The 21,100-nt window shown below is 41.5% G+C and overlaps 1 protein-coding gene across 1 annotated transcript in view; it reads right to left on the bottom strand.

Annotated features, from left to right (window-relative positions):
- Positions 1-21,100, bottom strand: part of PSMD1 (proteasome 26S subunit, non-ATPase 1) — a gene marked incomplete at both ends in the record, with an annotated part of 61,726 nt that overhangs the window by 7,668 nt on the left and 32,958 nt on the right. Inside the window, 3 exons of the mRNA XM_079539942.1 lie at positions 4,300-4,402; positions 11,185-11,301; positions 13,972-14,086. Of these exons, the coding sequence (XP_079396068.1) occupies positions 4,300-4,402; positions 11,185-11,301; positions 13,972-14,086 (335 nt within the window). The remainder of the gene's footprint in view (positions 1-4,299; positions 4,403-11,184; positions 11,302-13,971; positions 14,087-21,100) is intronic.

Raw genomic sequence — 21,100 nt, 5'->3', positions numbered from 1 at the left:
TTGAGTCGATGCATCCCTGGGTATCCCATGAGGATGCTGGAATGAAACAGCTGCTGTGAAAGCAATTAACACAGTGTGAGCCAAGCCGTAATGCTGTCAGCTTTCTCCTCTGTGATCTCACCTTTGACAGTGAAAGATGTGAGCAGTGTAACTACTTCTATCTATCTCCGTACAGCTGCTTAGTATCACCAAAAAATCAATGAATAGAGCCCTTCTGTGTTTGTTTTGCCAGGAGACGGTACAGTTCAGAAGGTAGAGAGACCAAACAGGCAAACCATCATAACTATTTTCCAAAACACAGCGTATCAATGAACCACAAGGAAAACAGCACATATAAAGCACTCCATAGAGAAACTTTTCTGTCTGCCTCCTTGAACGGCCTATTATTCAGATGAAATATGTCTACAGTTTTATTCTACACATCTCAGTAGAAAAAAATGTAAACAGCAACAACTTCAAAAGCTCCTTCTAGAGGCTATCAATCTACGCAGCAAAGAGACAAGCTCCTGCAGTCTTTGCAACAAAATTAAATCTCTGCCAGACAACCAAGTCTTAGGTTTGTACTTGCAAAGCAGAGACCAAAACAACTCCATATGTTGATATAGTGCAGAAACATCCAGCTAGAAACCAAACTGAAAGATTGGGCTTGCAGACATTGTGAAAAAGTGTTAATCTGATCTTCAGTCTTCTGAGGAGCACAGTGAATTGAGCTGAAGAGAGCACCAGGCAAGTCCATTACCGCTGACATGCCCAAGTGCAGGAAGGCTAACTTGATTAAAATACAAACGCCCAAACTTCCAGACTCAGGCACTTTGTGGCTGAAAAATCCCAACCTGGAGCAGCATTCCTTTGCCGTGCACACGCAGCGATCTGTAGTAGGCAGCAGTTACCAAAATTAATGAAAGCCCTGAATGACACAGTTATCTTACTCATATGTCAGTTAGTCCTGGGAGAAACAGCGGAAGACAGAGGATTTTGATGTCCCCCTATAGGATACATAGGATATACTGCTGTTCCTTTTGAGATAGCAATAGATCTCCTGCTGTTTGACTAGAAAACTCCTTCCAAGCTCCTATTTGAAGAAAGATAATAATACGACTTCTACTTTCACCCCTTCCACATTTGCTCTGCTTTTCATTAACTTCTCCAGCACCACTCTCACACTTGTATTTGAATTTGCAACATTAATGAGGCACTGCTGAGATCTTGTGTTGTTCTTAATCATGTCAAACACAGCACACTTAAATCTCTGATCTTCTCCTCTACCTTTACTTTGAATGTTTCTTCATTACATCACTATATGAGGGCCAGGTGAGTAATCTACAGACATTGTAGGTAAAGCAGCCCAGTGGATGTTGCAGAGCAGCTTAACTACTTCATCAAACTTTTGGAATTTTTATCCAATTTATTTTTAACCTTCAGAATTACATCATCCCATTCCTGGAATTTCCTGGATGATTAACAGAAGTCATATTGCTGTCATGCTGCTACTTCCTGCTGGTTTACATGCAAGCAGACCACCCCCACTCCCAGGGTTTTGTGAGGAGCAGGAAAAGTGGAGAGACACTGCATAACTGGGAACTGTCTTCACAATTAAGCTGCAGGCCTACCAACCTGGAAGGGAACACGTGCCCAATCTTTGGATGGATGCTGTGACACGATACCTCAAAAACCAACCAACCAACCAACCCCAACCAACCATCCAAAAGACCCTCAAAGCACAGCTTTTTTAGGGTGGTGCTGTAACGTCCATTTTCCAAAATTCACACTGCTACTATGGCAAGATTTATCAGAAGCCAAGGGCCTGTTCTGAAGGCTACAAGGATTTACTGGCTTAATGTTAACAAGGAAGGGGAGCAAAAAAGCAGGTGCTGATAATTTTTATACTTAAATTCATTCATGGCTTGTAATTGTGATAGCACTTTTGTCACGCTCATCACTCAATTCTACAAATTTATTTCCTTTGACAGCTTTTCTGATAGCACACACTTTGCTGGGGGTATTTCTGGCAGTGCAGCTCAGAACAGCACCACAGCACCATACTCATTAGATGCTTTGTTAGATCTTGGAAACCAGTTTCCAATCCCAATTTACACTGCATCCTCTTTTCAAATAATCATTTCTTGATCTACAAAACAAATGTTTACCTTCTGTACTAAAGTATTTAACAGCTCAAACATAACATGTTGTGTGAGATGTGTATTTTGAGGGGCAACTCCTTCCTCTGTCACTTGGAAGATGACTCCTTTTCCATCCTTTGCCTAAATTGTCTCTAATACCACTGAATCCAGGATGTACATCTTCGTACTGCCAACAGCTGCTTCCATTCAGTCCCCATGGAAACCTTTCCTTAATACAGAGAAAAGAATTTTTCCAGATATACTACCTAAATATTTGCATGCTGACCACCGCTCCTTTTCTCATTGATTGAGAAATGCAGCATCAGAGAATCGGAGAAGATAGGTACAGTTCAGGCAGCAAAACAGTTTCCAAATTTGTCAAATGCTGACATCTGGTTAAATCACCACATCCCTTTTATAGCTCACGTGTACTTATACATATTCCAGAAAATAAGGCATATTATTTCTGTGAGGAACAGAAAGGTATTCAGCAGTCTGAATCAAGAGAGCGTGTCTGTATGTGAATTATGAAAGTTCTAAGGTTTTTGGGAAAAATAATACACTAAATTTAGAATGCCTACATTTTTCTTGTTTTAATATTGTAAAAAAGTAGCAGCTGGACCTTAACAATTAGACAATGATCAAATGAAATCACCATGAAACCATGTCCGAAGGCTGCCTCTTTGTCAGAGCAGAAAGCCCACCTCCAGTGCATCATTTCCCAGCTGCACACTGGAAATCTTGCACTTTTAATCAAAGCCTGTCATCGAATGAGAATTATACTTTTCTACTTCCTCTGCAAAAAAACCCTCAAATGCAATCTCAATAACCCTAACCATAGCAGATAATACAAACAATCTTTTCCTTCTAGTAGTGATAATTAAATTTGATAGCTCATTGTTCAGATAATCACTTGTAGTTGGATGGGAAAGAGAAAAGGATTTTTCTTTTAAGATACTCTAATGAAAGGGAAGTTCACAGCCTTGCTCCGGCAGCACAGGGAGATACAAAGAGTTGAGATGTTGGCACAGATTCACGTGCAGTTTACTAAAATTGAGCGTTTATGGTTTCTAAACCATTATAGGATACCCATGTGACATATGAAGCAAAAAAGGGTTTAGCTGCATTTTTATGATTTAATCTTAAAGAATTCAAAAGTGGTCTGTAGAGCTGAGAGGTTTGGAGCCAGCTGGGCTCATGCTTCCCAGTAACACGGTCTGAATATGGGAATGGTCAAAATTACGGTAACAATTTTGTCAAAAAGACTGGTGAATTTGAGTTCCAGCAGAGGTACCTGGGAAGCAAGGTGAAATTAATGGAGGTGATTCATGTTTCTTTCTCTGTAGCCCAGTCATGAAGCATGGAGCAGCCCGACTGCCACATGCATGCCAGGAACACATCTGCTTCCATGCAGACAGGTGCAGGCAGCCCTGTGTTTTCTTCCCCCATGTACATGGGCTGGCAATGTGGTAACTTTATACAGATACTAATAACATAAATGCTTGTTACTAAATGCTAATAACTAAATGCTAATAACTAAATGCTTGGTGCTGTGCTTCAGCCAGGCCACAGGGACAGATACGATACACTAGACTTCTTTGCTGATGTGACTTCAGGACTAATCCTGATTTCCGAGCATGCAGAAAAGCAGCTTGTTTCTACCTACCACAGGGAACAGGAGCAAGGAACTCTGTGGCCAGGGAAGCCCACAGTGCAAGAGACCATTTGGAGCAGACTGTGTTTGGATGCACAGGACAGCAGTGAAAGACTTGGTAAGCAGGTACTATTGACACACAGCACTGTACACATCTTAACTCCAGCAGAAGGAAAAATTGAAAACAAAACATTGTTTGCCCTCTTTGCTTACAGAAACTTTCCCTAATAGGCCCTGCAATTCTGCCCTAGAGAAAGACCATCACCCTTTACAGAATCCTACCCCTGTTCAATGTTGAGACATTCACACTCGTGAAATATTCCCTACTCTAGAAAAAGGTAGCCTCTGTGACCCGGAACTACAAAGCAGGGTTTCTTTCTTCAATTAAATAAAATTAGTTGCAATTAGAGATTTCTTGCTGCTATTATACAACATACATAAAGCCAGCACCTTATCTCCCAAATAAAATTGCTATTACAACTAGAGTTTAAGAAGAGTTGCTGCTTTAGATGTTTGGGAAATCACCTGCATCCAAAATGCCTTGTGCCAGGATTGCTCCAAACTTGGCCATGACATCATCGTGCTTATCATTGATCACTTTGGAATAGAGTTGTCTGAACTGGCTGACCTGAATGGGAGAAAAAGAAAGAGAAATTATAAAACTGACATAAAAAACATGAGTCAAATATTCTGTCTTTATGGGAAGCATGCTGGATTTCTGCATAGTAGAAGAACATCCACTTCTACAGCGCTTTTAATTGTGGGTGATACAAGTCTAATAATTAATTAAAGTGGTGTTCCCCACTTGCAGACACTCATAAAATGATTTTTAAATATTCAGGATAGATGTGCATTTCCAAACCACGTTACAGGCCTTTGGGAATTGCCTGAGAATCTCTGGAGCATCAATGAAATAAGAGACCAACCAATGAGTTTGCTGTATCTCCTACACATTCTTAGGTTTGCGTGACACTGAGCTTTATTAAATTTCCTCCTATTTCTACTGCTGAAAACCTTAAACTTATTCCAGTTTTCCTGAACAATATTTCTGCTGCATGGATAATGCCCTTATGGTGCGTCACCAGCAGATTTTGCTAGGAAACTCATACCTTTATGTGAAAATCATTAATGAAAATACTGAATAATGTAACAGATAATCGCAGTACGTTTACTACCATGTTCTAAGTGGGCATTAATAAGGGAAATTGCTGAACCTTTTCTTGTGCCACTGTCGTTGCTTCAAACAGCCTCATCTTTCCTTAAGTTCACTCAGTGTTTAAGAGATGGAACAGCATCACATCCAGGAATATACACAGCTCAATCAAAAATTAAGAACGTATCTTTTGATATACATATGAGCAACACCACAGTTGAAGTGATTTTTTATCACTTGAAAAAGCTGACTAGGAAATCCCAACCTGCAATTCAGTCCAGACCCAGAAAGCTGCATCCAATACTCAGCATATCTGGAAAAAATCTTCCACACCTCTTCTCTAAATTAATTTTGACCCAGGTACCTAAGAGACATTTTATTTGCATGTCATACGTTCACCTCACACGCTCAAAAGCAAAGGAGATCTTTTCAGAAAGGTTCCTTCCAAATCTCTTGAACCACTTTCTCCCCACTCCTGAGCCATTCTGTTGCTGGTACCCCAAGACCTTTTCCTACAACTACAGACACAGACAAGGCAAACTTTGACCTGAAGCCATCAGAAACAGTGGCAGCAGAATTGCTGCCTGTTATTAGCTCTCTATTTGCCAGATCCCCTTTGCATTAAGAAGCTTTTAGTTACGAGGTGGTAGCATCACCATAGGGAGGTGGCTGAACTTCTCACGGTAGCCACACGTACAGGTGGGTAACAGGGAGATATGCTCACACAATACCGGGTTTCACTGGATGCAATGAACCAGCTCTGCTCACTGCCTTGCTCTATTTAAGCTTTTTTCATGCTCTCACAATGTTTATTTATTAACACTTACACTGAGGTTTACACATTTAGTATAAATACTTTGTTTCTTAATCTTGACCTCTGGTACACTGGAAAAATACCTCTTTGAACTCACAGTGTTATTTTCCCTCCCTGCTCATACTCACAGCTGTAGAGGCACAGCATGCCCTGCCTGCTCCTCCCAGAGCAACATGGGCAACCACGTGCAAGCTGGGAGAACCAAAGCCTTCAGATATTATTTGAGAGACAAAGAAGCAACACATAAATCTGTTAGTCTGGCTTTGCCGAACAGCAGGATTGCAGTGCCTTTGTTTAGAGCACATCGTTCTTCTAAGCCTGGGTGCAGCTTCTGGGCTCAGAATATTTATAAAAACAGTGGGATTTTACAAAGCTCTGAAAAACCACTCATTCAGTGAACTGTAATCTGGAATTTGCACAGTAATCAAATCTTCAGAGAACAAAATGCTGGGTGAGGTGAGGAGATGTTGAGCAGGTCTGCTGATGTTCATGCTGGCGTCTGCAGTCTGACTGAGAAGCACTCGCAGCGTGGCGGGCGCCTCTCTGCAGCTCCTGCTCACAGATACCAGGGCAGAGCCAGCATCAGTGCCACCACAAACCCTCAGGTCTGACCTGGGGGGGCAGCCAGCCCATGGCAGGGAGTGGGGCTGGGTGGGCTTCGAGGTCCCCTCCAACCCAACCATTCTGTGATTCCATGATGTCTGCAAGGGACTGATGTGAAAGGGTGGAGTGGGGAATCAGTGCAGGGCAGGCTGTCACGAACATGTGTTGAACAGCTAGAATCAGAAATAGTCATTCTACTCTGCTTGCAAAGTACAAAACATGTACTGACACAGCAACAGCTCCACTTTCAGATAAACTCTGTATACCTATGAACAACTCCGAAAAACATACCAAGACAGTGTGCTCCCTTTGGAAGTTTTACTTTAACACCAGCAGTAACAAACCTTTTATGACAGGGTGGGAGAGCACCCCGCCTGGCTTTATGCACTGGGCAAACCTACATCCAACAACTGACCCAACGCTAGAATGAACAGCAGGTCTGCACACTTTTTCAGGCCATCCCTATAGGTAAACACTTCACAGCATCGGGCATTCTTAACTGGATCAGCTCCCAGCTGTAAAACCTTCCTCGAAATTGAGGAAACCCTGCTTTGGCAGGTTTAGCTGTAAGGAAGTACCATCCTCATGCAGCCCCAGAGGAAAGCAAAGCAGGTACAGACAGAACCTCAGCTCTGCCTTCTTTGTTGTGGCTTCCTACAGAATGGCTCGATGTCAACAGACAATAGTTTGTAAAGCAGTTGATGTAAAACATGTCAGAGTTTACCTGGCGTGGTCCTTTAATCTGCTGTTGTTCTCCCTTCAAATCTCAGCAATGAGCACATCCCACATTACTGAGCTGATTTGTTTAATATGTTGTCAAATTCGCAAGGTCTGTTTCTCCCTCAAAATCTTCAAGTGCTTTCAAAACTTCGCAGTATTTGGAAATGCTATCAAGGAATTTATTTGGCCAACTTGTTGGAGGAAGACTAAAACATAGGCAGTGATTCATTTCATCTTTCCTAAGAAAGATGCCACACACCATTTTGACAATTAATGCTGGTCAAAACTGCATGCTGCTGATTTCAAATTAAACCAAATGTGCAACCTTAGAAACACAGGGGAAACAACACAGGCTTTAAGGCATGGGAATGATGCAGCACCATTTCCTACCACAAGCCCGAGGGGCTCGTATTATTTAACATTTAAATAGGTTGTTTACCACTTCTCCCTCCACCAGTCAACATCATGCATTCAAAGCCCGTGGGTCTGTTAATACGGCCTCTGTTTTATTAACTGCTCACTAATGGAAACTGTGATAGCCAATGTGTGCGATGCTTTCTGCAAGTGCAAATTCTGAAGGATAAGATTTAGGAATCCATTTCTAATAAAAGAATACCTAAACTGCTTGTGTGCTTTTTCTACCCATCTTTGAAAGCGGAGGCTGTTCCAGATGTGATTGCTACAAACTATGTAAGAGCATACAGCATGTGCAAGTATCCACCAGTAACAGGATTCTGTGAAGGAAAGCTAAAAAGGTGCTGCCAGAGTACTGCAGAAAACATTTTTGTATCCTAGCAAGACGTAGCATTTCAGTTAGAAAAAAGAAAGAAATATCAGGTCCTGGTTTCCTTACATCTTAAGAGAAAATAGGCCAAGATGATCAAAGAAGAAGGGAAGAAAAATACTCCATCTTGTTCATTATCTTCTTATCCCATAAAGATCATTGCCCCAACGCACAAACAGCAAAAGGAAATCCAATAAATCCAATACAAGATGTTAGGACAAGCAGCATGCCTCCCAAATTGCTGTCTTAATTGCCTTGCTGGTCACAAATGCATAACAAAGTTGCCATTGATTTCTGTTACAGTGATCTCATCATATCTATAATTCAGGATTCCATTTCACAAAATAAACTTGTTATTCTACATCCTACACTAATATGGTTCTGAAACGTATCAGCAGAGGACAGGAAAAGCCACGCTGGCTGCTTACAGAGGAATCTGAGTTTCGGCTCCAAAGAGACACAGTCAGCTTCACACAGCACCTGACATCCTTCGGGGCACTTCAGAAACTTGCAAGTTCAACTGTTTCTTTATTAAATACATCACTCAGTTAACCTCTATTTGTTTAAATAATAAGTGCAGCTGAGAAGACGACAAACAAAAAGATGAAACACAGTGAATTAAAATAATTTGATTATTAAATCTCCACTTATTGCTATTATTTCAGCACTGCAACGTGTAGCTCAAAACTCTGAAGCTGTATTTCTTCCTTCTTGAAAACCTTCCTGTATCAATGCAGAAGTACTGAATGCACTTTGTAATTGCAGCCCCAACCAGTTCCAAGGTGGGACTGCTGGTGTTAGTGATTCTGAGGAAAATGAAGTAAAAAATAGTAATAAAAAAACAACGATGGGAAACCAAGCTATTTCCATGGGCAGATGAGTAGCCTATTTGATGAGCTCAACTTGAAAAGGAAAGTAAGATAACACGTTTGAGAGAAAGGTTCCTGTTATTCTCCATGCTTCAGATTCCAATCTGAAGGAAGGGAAGAGAAAATGCTTGAAGTAGAATTAATGCCAAATGTCTAAGTTGTATAAAGCAGGGCAATGACTCCATTTGCTCCTGTTTTCATCTCCAATTAGCACCAGAGAATCTGAAGTCTTTTGAACCCAAAGCACACGGCTCACATGAAGGCTACCAGAAACAGGCAGTACCAAATGCAGAAGTAATGACAGGAAGGCAGTCAGACTCTATGCCATAACCTTTACTAAATCGCTCTCCTGCGTGCCAAGCGTCTCAGAGCATTTAGGAGCAGTGAGACAATGATATGAAGTTGTCTAAATGTAAAATTTAGCTTCTTGATAACCCCACAAAGACCACAAACACACTTTGGGGGACGTGAAACCCAAGGAGCACCGCCTGTTAGCTGCTTATCTATCAATTGCTCCGTCATGCAGTTTAGAAACCTAATCAGATTAAAACACGTCACCGTATCCCAAAAATGGTCAGTTATCTGAACTCCACCTTTTCACATCAGAGCAATTTTTCTTCAGGCTGGCAGAGAGCTCTAAAATGTTTCCCATGGAAATGAGGATAATAAATAACGTCATGGGCAGCATATTCCTCACAACATTCCTTGTAATTTTGAGCAAGAAATCATGGTATCTACAGCTAACTTCCTTCAAAAGAAATAAAATTGACACATTTTGTGCTCAGTTCCTAAAGTACCAGGTTATTTCAAGGATTCCTTATTAGTTTATATCTTGTAGGATTTTGGCTGCCATGTTTTCAGCGTTTGCAGCATTTCTATGACCGCGTCATAAATTGCCTTCTGCATCTGCATTATGTAACAACGCATTCTGGGTCGTAAATGGGGCTTTAGCATTAAGCTTTTCCAGTTCCTCTCCCCATTTTTAAACAAGGCACCAAGTCCCAGACTGTACATCTTATCCTCTATTTGCTAGCCAACTATTTTAACAACCTGTTTAGTAAGCCTATGTATTACACAGAGCTCTGAAGCTAAGGATAGCAGCACTCTCTGGGGAAAGAAATCTGACTTAGCACACACTAGAAGGACCACTCCTTCCATTTGCACTTCTGGATAGGACACGGATTCTTTCATCTCAAAAGACTGAAAACCCAACAGATGGATTACTCACAGTGTCCTTTCACAAAAGAAAGTATCATCCTTATTTTTTTGGGTGGGAAGGGCACAAGAAGGCTACACCATTTGTCCAGCACTACAGAAGAGCACAGAAGAATGATTAAACTTAACTTCCTATACTCAGAGCTGGCATTCCAACCAGTGGAAGAAAAGATAAAAACAAGTGGTTTCTTTCCAAAGAAAGGATCTTCCAGCTTCATGTTACAGTCATTTCGTATCTTGGAAGACGAGGGGATCTTACAGAGCTCTACTATTCTCCTGTTTTATTCAGTTGAACTACAATTTAGATAATGCAACTGCCAGATCATGCTCAGTGAAAAACTCCCTTTCTATTTTTATTTTTAAATAATACAGAGGAACAAACTGCTAGCACAGCCATACATTCTGTGCCTTGGAAATACCCAAGCACCTGTATTTGTGGATTTTCTTTGCTTTCCCAAGCAAAATTTTCCAATGGAAAAAGGTTTTTTTCCCCCTCATTCTCCCCATCCAAATGCAGCAAAAGTGTGGCTGCTTTTATTATAGTTCAATTTCTGAAACGATGGCAATAAAAGCAACCCATTACGATAGGGGAGTAGCAAAGTACCAGCTACAGCTCAGCCTCACTGCTCACCAGAGAACATGAAATGTGAAACCTCAGGGCTCCTATTAACGCAGACTTTCAGACTGAACAAATGTTTGCGTATTATCATCTGTCATATACTCACAAGGCAACCTGTCTTTAAAAGCTAAACACAGCACATGCAACCCTTTTTGCCCTCCAAGCAGAAAGAAAAGCTCCATTAAAAAAAATCATGTGCTATAAAGTAACTGAGACAGTTGTGGCAGCAGAAATTGTTTCACCTGAAAAGCATACATTGAGCTGCAAAAAAAAAAAAGAAAAAAAAGCTTTACTAGACAGCCCTGCTCACACAAATCACATGTCTACAGGCCTCGATACATTTGAGACAAGGGAGGCACACTCTGTATAAGCAGGAGTGTGTATTCAGGTAACACCCAAAGTTAAAATGCTGTCATTTACCAGGCATATTTCTATCGCCATGCATCACTCCCTCATTCAAAAATGCATGCTCCAGCCCACACTGGAGCTTCCTGCTCTGCATTCAGCTCTTGCTCTTTATGAGGCACATACTCTCTTGCTAATGCTTACGTACAGTGCTGAGCACTAACAACCTGACATCCAACACCACACTTCCCACCTAGCAAGCTGGTATGTAAGGCATGCCACTATTACCTTTGGGCAGGTAATCTCAGTCTGCTGGATCATGATAAGGGCAGATGCAATCAGAGCTCCTTGACGTACATAGTTCACAGGATCATTTGTCATTGGTTCAAGCAAATTAATTGCTTCCTATTTAAAAAAAAAAAACACAAAACATCACAAAGTTAATATTGTTTTCAGTATCCTAGGATTCAGTGCTGTAATCCAAGGTTAAGATTGGTGCTAACACATACATTCAAAAAAAAGCAACTGGCTGGAACAAGATCTACCTGCAGAAACAAGACAATAGATTAGCAACTGTTGTTATAAACAACAAACGAATTCAGTGCATCAGAACTATTGACAATGGCATGTCTTAATCTCCACACATAAATTACGCTTGTGCTTTCTTTGCAACAAAATGCATCAGCATTACCTTCATTTTCCATTTAAAAATGATGCAGAGATATCAAACAATGTGTCAGAGGTTAGAAAATGAGATAGTAAAGTAATCAAGTTCCAAATTTCTGACCTTATACTTCATTGTTAAAGTCAGCAAAATTCAGCATCACACAAAAGCACTCATGGCAAACCCACATCAAGTGGTGCTGCCTATAGGCATCCACATAGTAAATTCGGGTTTTGAAAACATTTCAAACTCCTCCACTGCTTCTCCAAACTCAGTAACTTCCCAACTAAGCCCAACTGAATACAGTCTATCTTGGATCAACCAATAAAGATTCGTTTCAATACTGAATATGGATTATGAAAAGCTATAAGGAATCCATTGTAATACATGTTGCTTAGATATCCAGGATCAGCAAATGAAATTTGCTGGCTTCTCAGACTGAATAATCTCCCCAGGAACATCTTTATTCTCTGTTTACAGTTCTGCTACTTTGCAAGCCATGACTTAAACATACAAAGAATTACTACAGTTACCATTTCATTTCTAATCATCCAAGGTCCTCAGTGCACACTGCACAAGATGACAAAACTCTTCTAAACTCAGTGCTGCCAAAATGAGATCCCTCTCCTCCTTCAATTTCCCTTCAGCTGTAATGTCTCTTCTTCTTTCCTGTCTAGCTGCAGCCCTCATTTCATCTCATCTCACAGTGAGCTTTTCCAGCCTGATAATTCAACAGAGAACTGCTGTTTAGCCCTGGCCAGTGGTCTGAGTTTGTGTCTGCACCAACTCACTGATAAGGTGGAAAAGGTGTCAAGAGGGACTGAAATTATCCATGTCAACAACAGCAAGTTGTCAGAGTACTTAGCCAGTGCTCACCAGCCACACTCTTCAGATCTAAATGGAGCAAACCTCAGCAGTTCGTATAGCCATCGGCTGTACAGATAAACTTGGTCAGTGGCAACACAGAGGCTGTCTAAAAGCACTCCGAAATGGCACGTGGAGATACAAGAAGCTCAAAGAGCACTTTTAAGCCATTATGTGATTTTCTGATTATGGAAGTTGGACATACCTGGCAGTCTCTTGGGCTTTCTTCTGTTCACACAAACTGAGGGCATGAACAAAAGCAACTGAATGCATGAGTACCCCAGCACACACCTCTCGGTGTACTTCACTTGGTGAGGCTTTTACAAACAAGCTGATTTCATACAAAACACCATTTCTGAGAAAAACTTCTAGTGCCCTCACTTAGACTGCTTTTTGCTACACGAGCTATCTGGAAGGCTGAGCTCTTCTGCCTGAAGGTATCATGGGTTGCTCATTCATTCATTCTTTTGGCATGCACTGAACACCATATAATGGAACATTGACCATGACCAAAAGCTTCCCAATTTCTAAAGTCCAATATAATTAGGCTTTCAAAACCTACTAATCTAAGCTTCAGAAGGTATGCATGTGCATAATCTGACGGTTTAGATCCTTACCATACCAAGCATCTGGAAATAAAACAGACTCCTTTGTGCGACTAAAAGCATTTCCAATGAAATCAACTTGTCAGATGCAGAAGGTTAAAAATAATTAGCTCCTTAATTCCACCTTCCACTTGAGAATAAAGCAACCTGGATAAAAATAGTATTCTCAGTATGCTTTCAAGTCTGCATGCTTTAGGTACTAAAGATGGCAGGAAGCACACGTCAGCATTCTGTGCATTTCACAACAAGTGACAAGCTGGAGAGCACTATGTGCAAGAGCCAAAGAAGTAACGTTTAATACTGGATGAGGAAGGGAGATACTGATACATTTGAGATGTATCAAAGGTATGGAAGCATGAAATATTAATTTCAAATATATAATTTGTGCATTTATTTCAAAACTGTGATTCAGAACTAGTACTGAATACACACGTGGATGGAGCGTGGAAGCTTATCCCAGAGATGCTTGTCTTACAGTAGTGTGAAAGACCCTTGTCACCCACATGTGAGAGCTCTCTCTTTCTTACTGATACTTTCAAAGGAACAGTGAATTATACACTGGAAAACACACTTAATTTCAGTGCACTTGGCTCTGCATGAATTTTCTGAGATTTATATACCACAGAGAAGAAGAAAAGAGCTGGTTTGCTGGCTGTTGCTTTCCTATCACTGGCATTCCCCATCCTCCTCTAAAGTGATCTGTACAAGGATGAAGGAAGGAGTAATGGTTCTGAAGTACTGAACATGCATTTAACACTGAGTGGCTACTGACAGTAAGAAAACTCTTTAGGAAAGTTTGAGCAAAATTTAAAGTAGCACTGCTCTCCTACAGCTGCCTAGGAGTGTGCATGTGCAAGAAATGTGATTTCTGTGGGTGACGTTCCTGCACAAGCATCTGTATAGAAGGAGAGTACAGAAAGTGTGAATGGATCTGATTCTCACCTTGTTTCCAGTGCCCGCACAGCAGATGCCCAAAGCCATGGCAGCCCCGTAGCGCACATGGGGATTGTAGCTCTCTGACAGCAAAGAAACCACACTTGGACATTGCTCAGGAGTCCTAAAGAAAGGCAAAATAAAGTGTTATTTATTACTACTGTTCTTCAAAGTTTGGAGACTTTGTTCTGTTGATACAGGAAAACTTAAAACTGTCCTTCTACACAGTATGTTTTGCATTTCTCAACTGTAAGAAGAGGAGCAGAACAGAAGGGCCCAGAGAAGAACAGGGAAAAGTGCATAACTTAATGAACTTCCCCATCCCAGCAGGTACGACACACAGCTGTCACCTATTAAAATGTTCTTTTCTCAATGTATATTTTCTGTAATGAAAATAAGCACGTCTCGTACTCATTTGCCTTCTGAACTTTCTTAAATCTACCCAATCTCATGACACCACAGACACACAAGCAATGCAGGAATGCAGCTGGCATGTACATGCTCATGAAAGAGAAAAATGGAAAACTATGAACTGCAGGAGATTTAATTATGAGTGGTTTCAAAATGCATGTCAACTGGTTATCTTCTGCATTTCACTGCCCATCAGCCCAGACTAGTTCTGCAGTTGTCACATCTGTGATCCTAAAGCCAGTCTTACAAGCCATTTGGTTTGACTATAAGCTGATGTCAGATCAAAATATACAAATGAAAACTAAGGTGTTCTCAGCTTTTAGCTTTCAGTTCTAAGTCAGTTTGTGGTATTGGCTCTTTTCTTCTTATGCTTGCTATGTTGGAAGCTGGAGGTTGTTGACAATACTTGTAGTACATAGGAACTATAGCATCATGTTGCATTATTAGGTGCCTATCAAAGTACTCAATCAACTCAAGGCATAGAAAAAAAAGAAACATCATTATGCTCCAGTGTTGTTATGTAAACACATACCTGAACCACAGAAAACCGATATAAGAGATCTCAAGCAATAATGCATCTTCTTTGTTCATTATGACCGAGGACCCAAGACAAGCTCACATATCCAGCTATGCGAAATTCTGCACTGTGCAGATAATCAGCTTAATTCTGCTCTACTATCTCTTCCCACTTCAGCACATCCCCCATAGTCTCCTCCAATAAGCAGCCCTGAACCCCCCTTTGCACTCCCCTCTCCTGCTCTTGCTTAGCTCAGACCAGCAGCACCCACCCAGGCTCCAGCCTTGCTTCATGCATCCCACCACTTCCCTCACTTCACTGCTGAGGGGACCCACAAGCACCCTGGTTTCACAGGCTGCTCAGCACATCAGCACTCTGTTCCTTCCTAAAACATTCACATGGGAAATACACAAGAAGAGAAGAACTGATGGAAGCACTAAGATGCAGCCATGACAATGAACGCTAAGAATTCAGGAGATGGGACACAAGATGATTCTGTCCCACAAGCAAGCAGACATACAGAGTATGACCTAAAGAGCATGTGTAAAACCACCTATCAGTCTGTTGCTCAAATAACAGCTGAATGTTTACTCAAAACAAGCTGATGTGGAGAGTGGGAATCGCAAATCCTATAACAAGTGAGCCCCAGCATTCAGCTGCACAGAAGATTTCAGTTCTTGAACAAAGATTCTTAACACCTTTTTGTTTGCTATTCTTCAGCAAATGTTGAGCAGGCAGACTGCAAGTCAGAAAGGAGAAATTTTTTTTTCTGGCAAAGATGTGATTATGCACTTTGAAGAATTAATCATTACATTCCTGCTCAGAAAGCTGGATATTATAGAATCATTAACTTGGACAGATCCTTGCATCTCAGGGTCAGAAGTTCCGACAGATTTTATTACAAAATCAGGATTAACACCCACCAATTCATTGCAGAATTCTTAGTCAGATTTACATTATTTGTGGTCATTATTTTGAATGCTTTTATCTCAAATCTACTCATAAAACAGTCAAACAATGACAGATGGCCTCCTGTAAATCCATCGTGGGAGCAGAAGTTATTCAAGGGATCCCACCACTTCCTTCACTTCCGCAGTCTTCCAGAAGTTCTTCCCCACATATTACACAAGAGAAGGCAGAATCACAAGTGGGCAGAGGAAGTTGAAGAGCCTCATAAAAACACTCATCAGAGGAACATGACCTCAGTTACAAAAGCAGTGCTGGCATCAGTGCTTACGTTGTAACGTGTTTGCTCGCTCTACTGCTGAAATGCTTTACAAAGTCCTACATGCTATTGCCAGACAGTTAGCAAATATAAGCTCCAAAGCTCACTTAATAAAATTCATAAAACTCCAAATAGTTCTGTTACGTGATCAAAGGCACAATTTGAAACACCCTCCTACGCAGTCCCAGCCTGCAATCTTGCTCCTGTGGAATTGCTTCTAACCGGCAATCGGACCGAGGAACATGCTGAAAACACCATCATGTTCTCCTCCCCTCAGCCCGAGGCTTTTCACCCTTCCTTGCGAGCACAGCCACACGAGCCACTGACTTGCTTTCAGCACAAGAGAGGCAGCTCTGCTCTGATGGAGGAAGTCTCCCCTCCATCAGGACCAGCGCCCTGCAGGTCCCACACCACCTCTGCTCGAGGCCGGCTGCTGCAGGCCTCCACCTCCTCCATCGTGCCCCTCAGTGAGCTGGTGTGGTTATGTTCCCTTGGTGGGAGAAGGAGAGAAGCAATAGTGAAGACGAATGAATTTCTCAGCAGTCACACCCAGCAAGAGGCTGCTCCTAGCGCCGGTAGGGTCACCAGGTGTTACTGCAGGTTAAACAGGCGGTAACTTGCGTGAAACATCGGAATGACACGGACACACAGGGGGCAGTTTCAACAGCAGACATTCCCATTTCACAGTAAAAACCCTGAACTTGGAATATATTTAATATACTGCGAGGCCCAAAGCAACATATCGTAGTCCCCTGTGCTGACCTTCCTGTAACAGAGGCCAGTAATTTAATCCAACAAATTCCTACATTAAAGCCTGAGGCAGGTCTTCAACCTGGGCTGTATATCTTAGGAAGATATGCAGTGTCTATTTTTAAACCAAATTACCTTTAATGCACCGGTTCCTTCCTTTCCTCCTAATGCTGGTTTTGCTCAAGCAGCCTGGTTTTGCAATTACATTTTACTCAACAGCAAAACAACAGAAGTGCTTGATTGTTTCCTTCATTTTCATTTGAGTATTGCTCTACTGCTCCTATATAATCCAAAGAAATATAAACGTCAATGAATCCACACCCACAACCAAAAAAATCTTTGTCACAACTGGCTTTATTCCTTCTGTTATCAGGAAACAAAATAAATTAAGAAGCCAAAGAAGCTTCACAAGTCTGTTCCCTAGGACTTCTGCACAGTAGCCAGCTACAGCTTTGTTTCCAGCCCATGCCAGGAGAAGTTTTACTGCTGTGATACTTGGCCTGCAGATGAAGGACTTGCTCCAAGGTACAGTTTGGTTTGTTTCAGAAATCATAAACAAAACCTTTAAGAAAATTAAGATGCACCAAGACAGTAATGAGAAATTGTCAGCAAAACCTAACAGCTGGCATTCTATCGGGTTTACTCACCAAGTGGCTCCTCTCAAAACCACACAGAAACAAACACTGCTTAACTGAGGATTCTGAATCCTCGCAGAAGCACAACGCAGCTGCCTAACGCTGCCCCACAACCTCAGCTTCAGCCCCAACTTTGATCTTGTTCCGGAGGATGTTCATCACTGGGATATAATACGTGACACTCGTAAACATACAAATATTGCGCTGTATATAGAAGGCTGATGTTCAGCTTCCAAGTGCCCTGAAATTTCCCAGAAATAAAGTTTTTATTAAGCCTCCGATAGAAAAAAATCCCCAACTAAAACATAGGCCTAATCTGAAGAAAGACATACAGATTGGTTGGAAGTGGAGGATGGGCATTCGTCCTTTCAGTTAATGATGTTGATGATGGAAAAGTTCTCCATAGTTTGCAAATTCTATTTCCTTTTCAAAAGGAATCCTTTCTTACAGCAGCTCTATTCAGAATCCTAAGGCTTGGGGGGTGGGGGGGGAGAAGTTCTGAAGGTAAATTACATTTGCAATACCTGCAGGTACAAAGTCATCTTTCTCTGTAGGATTTGCCCACAACAGCCTTAGTGGCATACTGAAACTTGACACACACTGTTGGGTCCTTTGATTCTGTTTAACCATCTACTTTTTTTGTCCAAGAAGTGTGCATCGACAAGACAAATTAACAACTCCAATTGTTCCATCTTGAAGCACATTGCACTCATTGTCTCAGAATTACATCCAAATACCCTTGTGCAATTTATCTCCCATTTTGAGACTTACACATCTTGAAGGTTACAGGACTGTCATTTCTGCTTCTGTTTTAGCAGTATTTGAACATGAAAACGTTCCGATGCTACAAGTATACAAGTAAACAAAGAGAATACTGCAAATAAACATCACACCGAGTCTGACTTGAGACTAAAAATGGAGTTGTCTGAACCATTACTTCACACACTTATTTTTTAGTCTAAACATTTAAAGGCTTTACAACTTGGTGAAAAATGAAATGTTAGAGGGGAACAATGTCAAATTTATCTTTGAAATTCTTCATCAGTCATACTTCAAAAGATTATAAATATATATATGACTTTATAAGCTAATGGACATGAATTAATCATATGATACTAGTTCTACACATTGCTTTGCTTGTGTGGTGACAAGTAAAGAAGAAAAGCTTAATATGCATTTCATTTTACCCATGCATGAGTCAATAAAGGAAGAACGCAGACATCTAACTGCACAATTTGCAGAGTCTGTGTGCAGCAGGGCACAACACAGGGGAGGGGAAAAGTGCAGACAAAAACGCAACAAACTGGCATATTTCAGTGTCTGATAGGCATGGGCATAAATCTCATCTACTTCTCCCTTGACAAAAGGATGCAAGCTATTCAGGGGCCAGGAATTTCCTGCAACTATCTCATGCAGCACAGGCTCATTCTCCACACCAATTTTATCCAAATTGCCTTCCAGTTGCGTCACTGAGACCTGCTGAGGAAGGAGGGCTCCCAGGCGGCCTCCCACCAGCAGGAGGTCAGGAGAGGGCTGCAAACAGCTGCAGCACAGGAGCCGCAGGGATGGGCGCCTACCAAAGGACACTGCCACCTGTGACGGCGTGACTGAAGCAGACTCGGACCCCATCAAATAAAACACTGTTGGCAATTTGGAAACAGAAATAACAGCAGTGAATAGCTGTGGTGAAATATCTATGCATGGCTCAAATACTCATGGTGAAGCAGGGTGTAGCGAGCCCGAAGTTCTACCACTGGAGAGGAAAGGGGCATATAGGTGGAGCGTGCAGGGAAAGCCTAGCCAGGCATGCAGAGAACTTGCTAGAGACCTGTAACGATATACAAGTGGATTTCCCCTCCCTCCTCCCCCCCATTCCAGAAGAATTATTAAAGCCTGAGGAAGTTAAAAACCATTATGAATGTCAGGTAAGCTTTTTAACCATCTGAAATTGAACAACGCACAAAGCTATATGCTTGTGTGTCCTCTGTACAAGCCTACATATAGCTGAAGTCTCATCACCATCCTCTGGAAGGGCCTAAGAACACTATTTTAACCTGTATTGAAAAATCCTTCCCCTTTCCATAAGGATGCTTTCATACAGCTCCCATTGCACCCACCTGCAGGCAGCAGTGCGGCCTTTGGGTGGTGCTACATCAAAGCACCTCTCCCTCCTAATTTGTTTAATTCAGACATTTTTGGAGGCGGAGAGATGTTTTAATCATATAAATTACGTTATACAATGCAATGAGGTATTCCAGAGAAGTGGAAACACCTGATTTTCCCTTTGACAGAAAGAACTTTTTATCACAGCAACCTGAAGAGATGCTTCTCCTACTTGCCTAAGATTTATAACAAGTTAAGTTGACAAAACTACATTTCTCCACCACCGATACTTCCCCCACACTGAAGTCACTCTGTCTACTGTGCTGTGGAAGATAAAAATATAAGAAGAAGAAAAAAACCCACCTCTTTAAAGATAATGCTTAGCATCCAGCACAGTCTTATAGCAATAACTGGTGCTGATGATGAGCAGAAGTTTCTGATAGAAACTGTCTGCTTTTAACCCCCAGAGCTTTTAACTCTGTTCTCCTAATTTGGAGATGTGACACAAGGAGCAGCTGCACGTGGCATACGCCCACAAGTAGAACAACTGAAATTAAAGGATGAATGTATCATTTATTGCACCTCGCTGCTTTTAATCCAGCATTCCTTCTGCATACACGATTCTATATCTACTGCCAATAGCTCCATCCCGAGGAAACAGAATTACCATAGCTGGATTCATCTTTATTCTTCAGAAAGTTACGTCTTACGAAGTAAAGACATCAAAAGTCAATTGAAAATGAAGACAATACGAAACTTAAACAAACGTTTCCTTTTAAGCAGTAAAAATACAGAACAAGTGATGACAACTATGCTGGATATTCTAGCATACTACCCAAACCGCCAGCTAAATATTTCTATTCACGTCTGGCAGACACTCTCTCTCACTTTGGCTCTAACGAGCTCTATTCCAAAGAAGTTTATCTTACTTTTAAACGAACATGAATTGATTCACACTTCACCAAGGACCCAAACGGCAGGCTGAGCCTGCTGAGCACCGAGCAGCTCAGGAGTGTAATGGTCAGTGACGTCCCAGGGTTAGATCACGCTCTTTTCTGGCCTTAAACTCAATGACTCTATTACTCAGTTATCTAGCTAATGTCCACAGAAGTGAAACCTATTTCCATTTTAATGAAGAAATACGCAAACTTAGAGATGATACACATATTTGACTGAAAGTTGGAAGGTATCAAAAAAGAACATTCACAATAATAAGAAGCAGCTGCAAGTAGAAAGATTTAAAGTAACAGCCCACACACTTAAAACAGCATGCTAATCAGATCGTCTCTGTGGCAGCAGAACTTTGCAGGGTTAACTGTGCTTCTGACCAGAGAGAGGCAGAGAGCGATCGCGCACACATGCACGCATGCTGCCCTGCGTACAGTTAGGATATTGTAGGAGGAAGGGCTGTTAGCAAGATCTGCAGATCCTTACACAGCTACAAGAGGCATACGTTATAGGGCTGGAGCACTGAATCAATTAATGCTCGCTGGCTCT

The sequence above is a fragment of the Tetrao urogallus genome (genome assembly GCF_951394365.1).
Source record: "Tetrao urogallus genome assembly, chromosome: 9".
Taxonomy (NCBI): Eukaryota; Metazoa; Chordata; class Aves; order Galliformes; family Phasianidae; genus Tetrao; species Tetrao urogallus.
The sequence above is the reverse complement of the archived record's forward strand: the minus strand, read 5'-3'. Positions and strand labels throughout refer to the sequence as shown.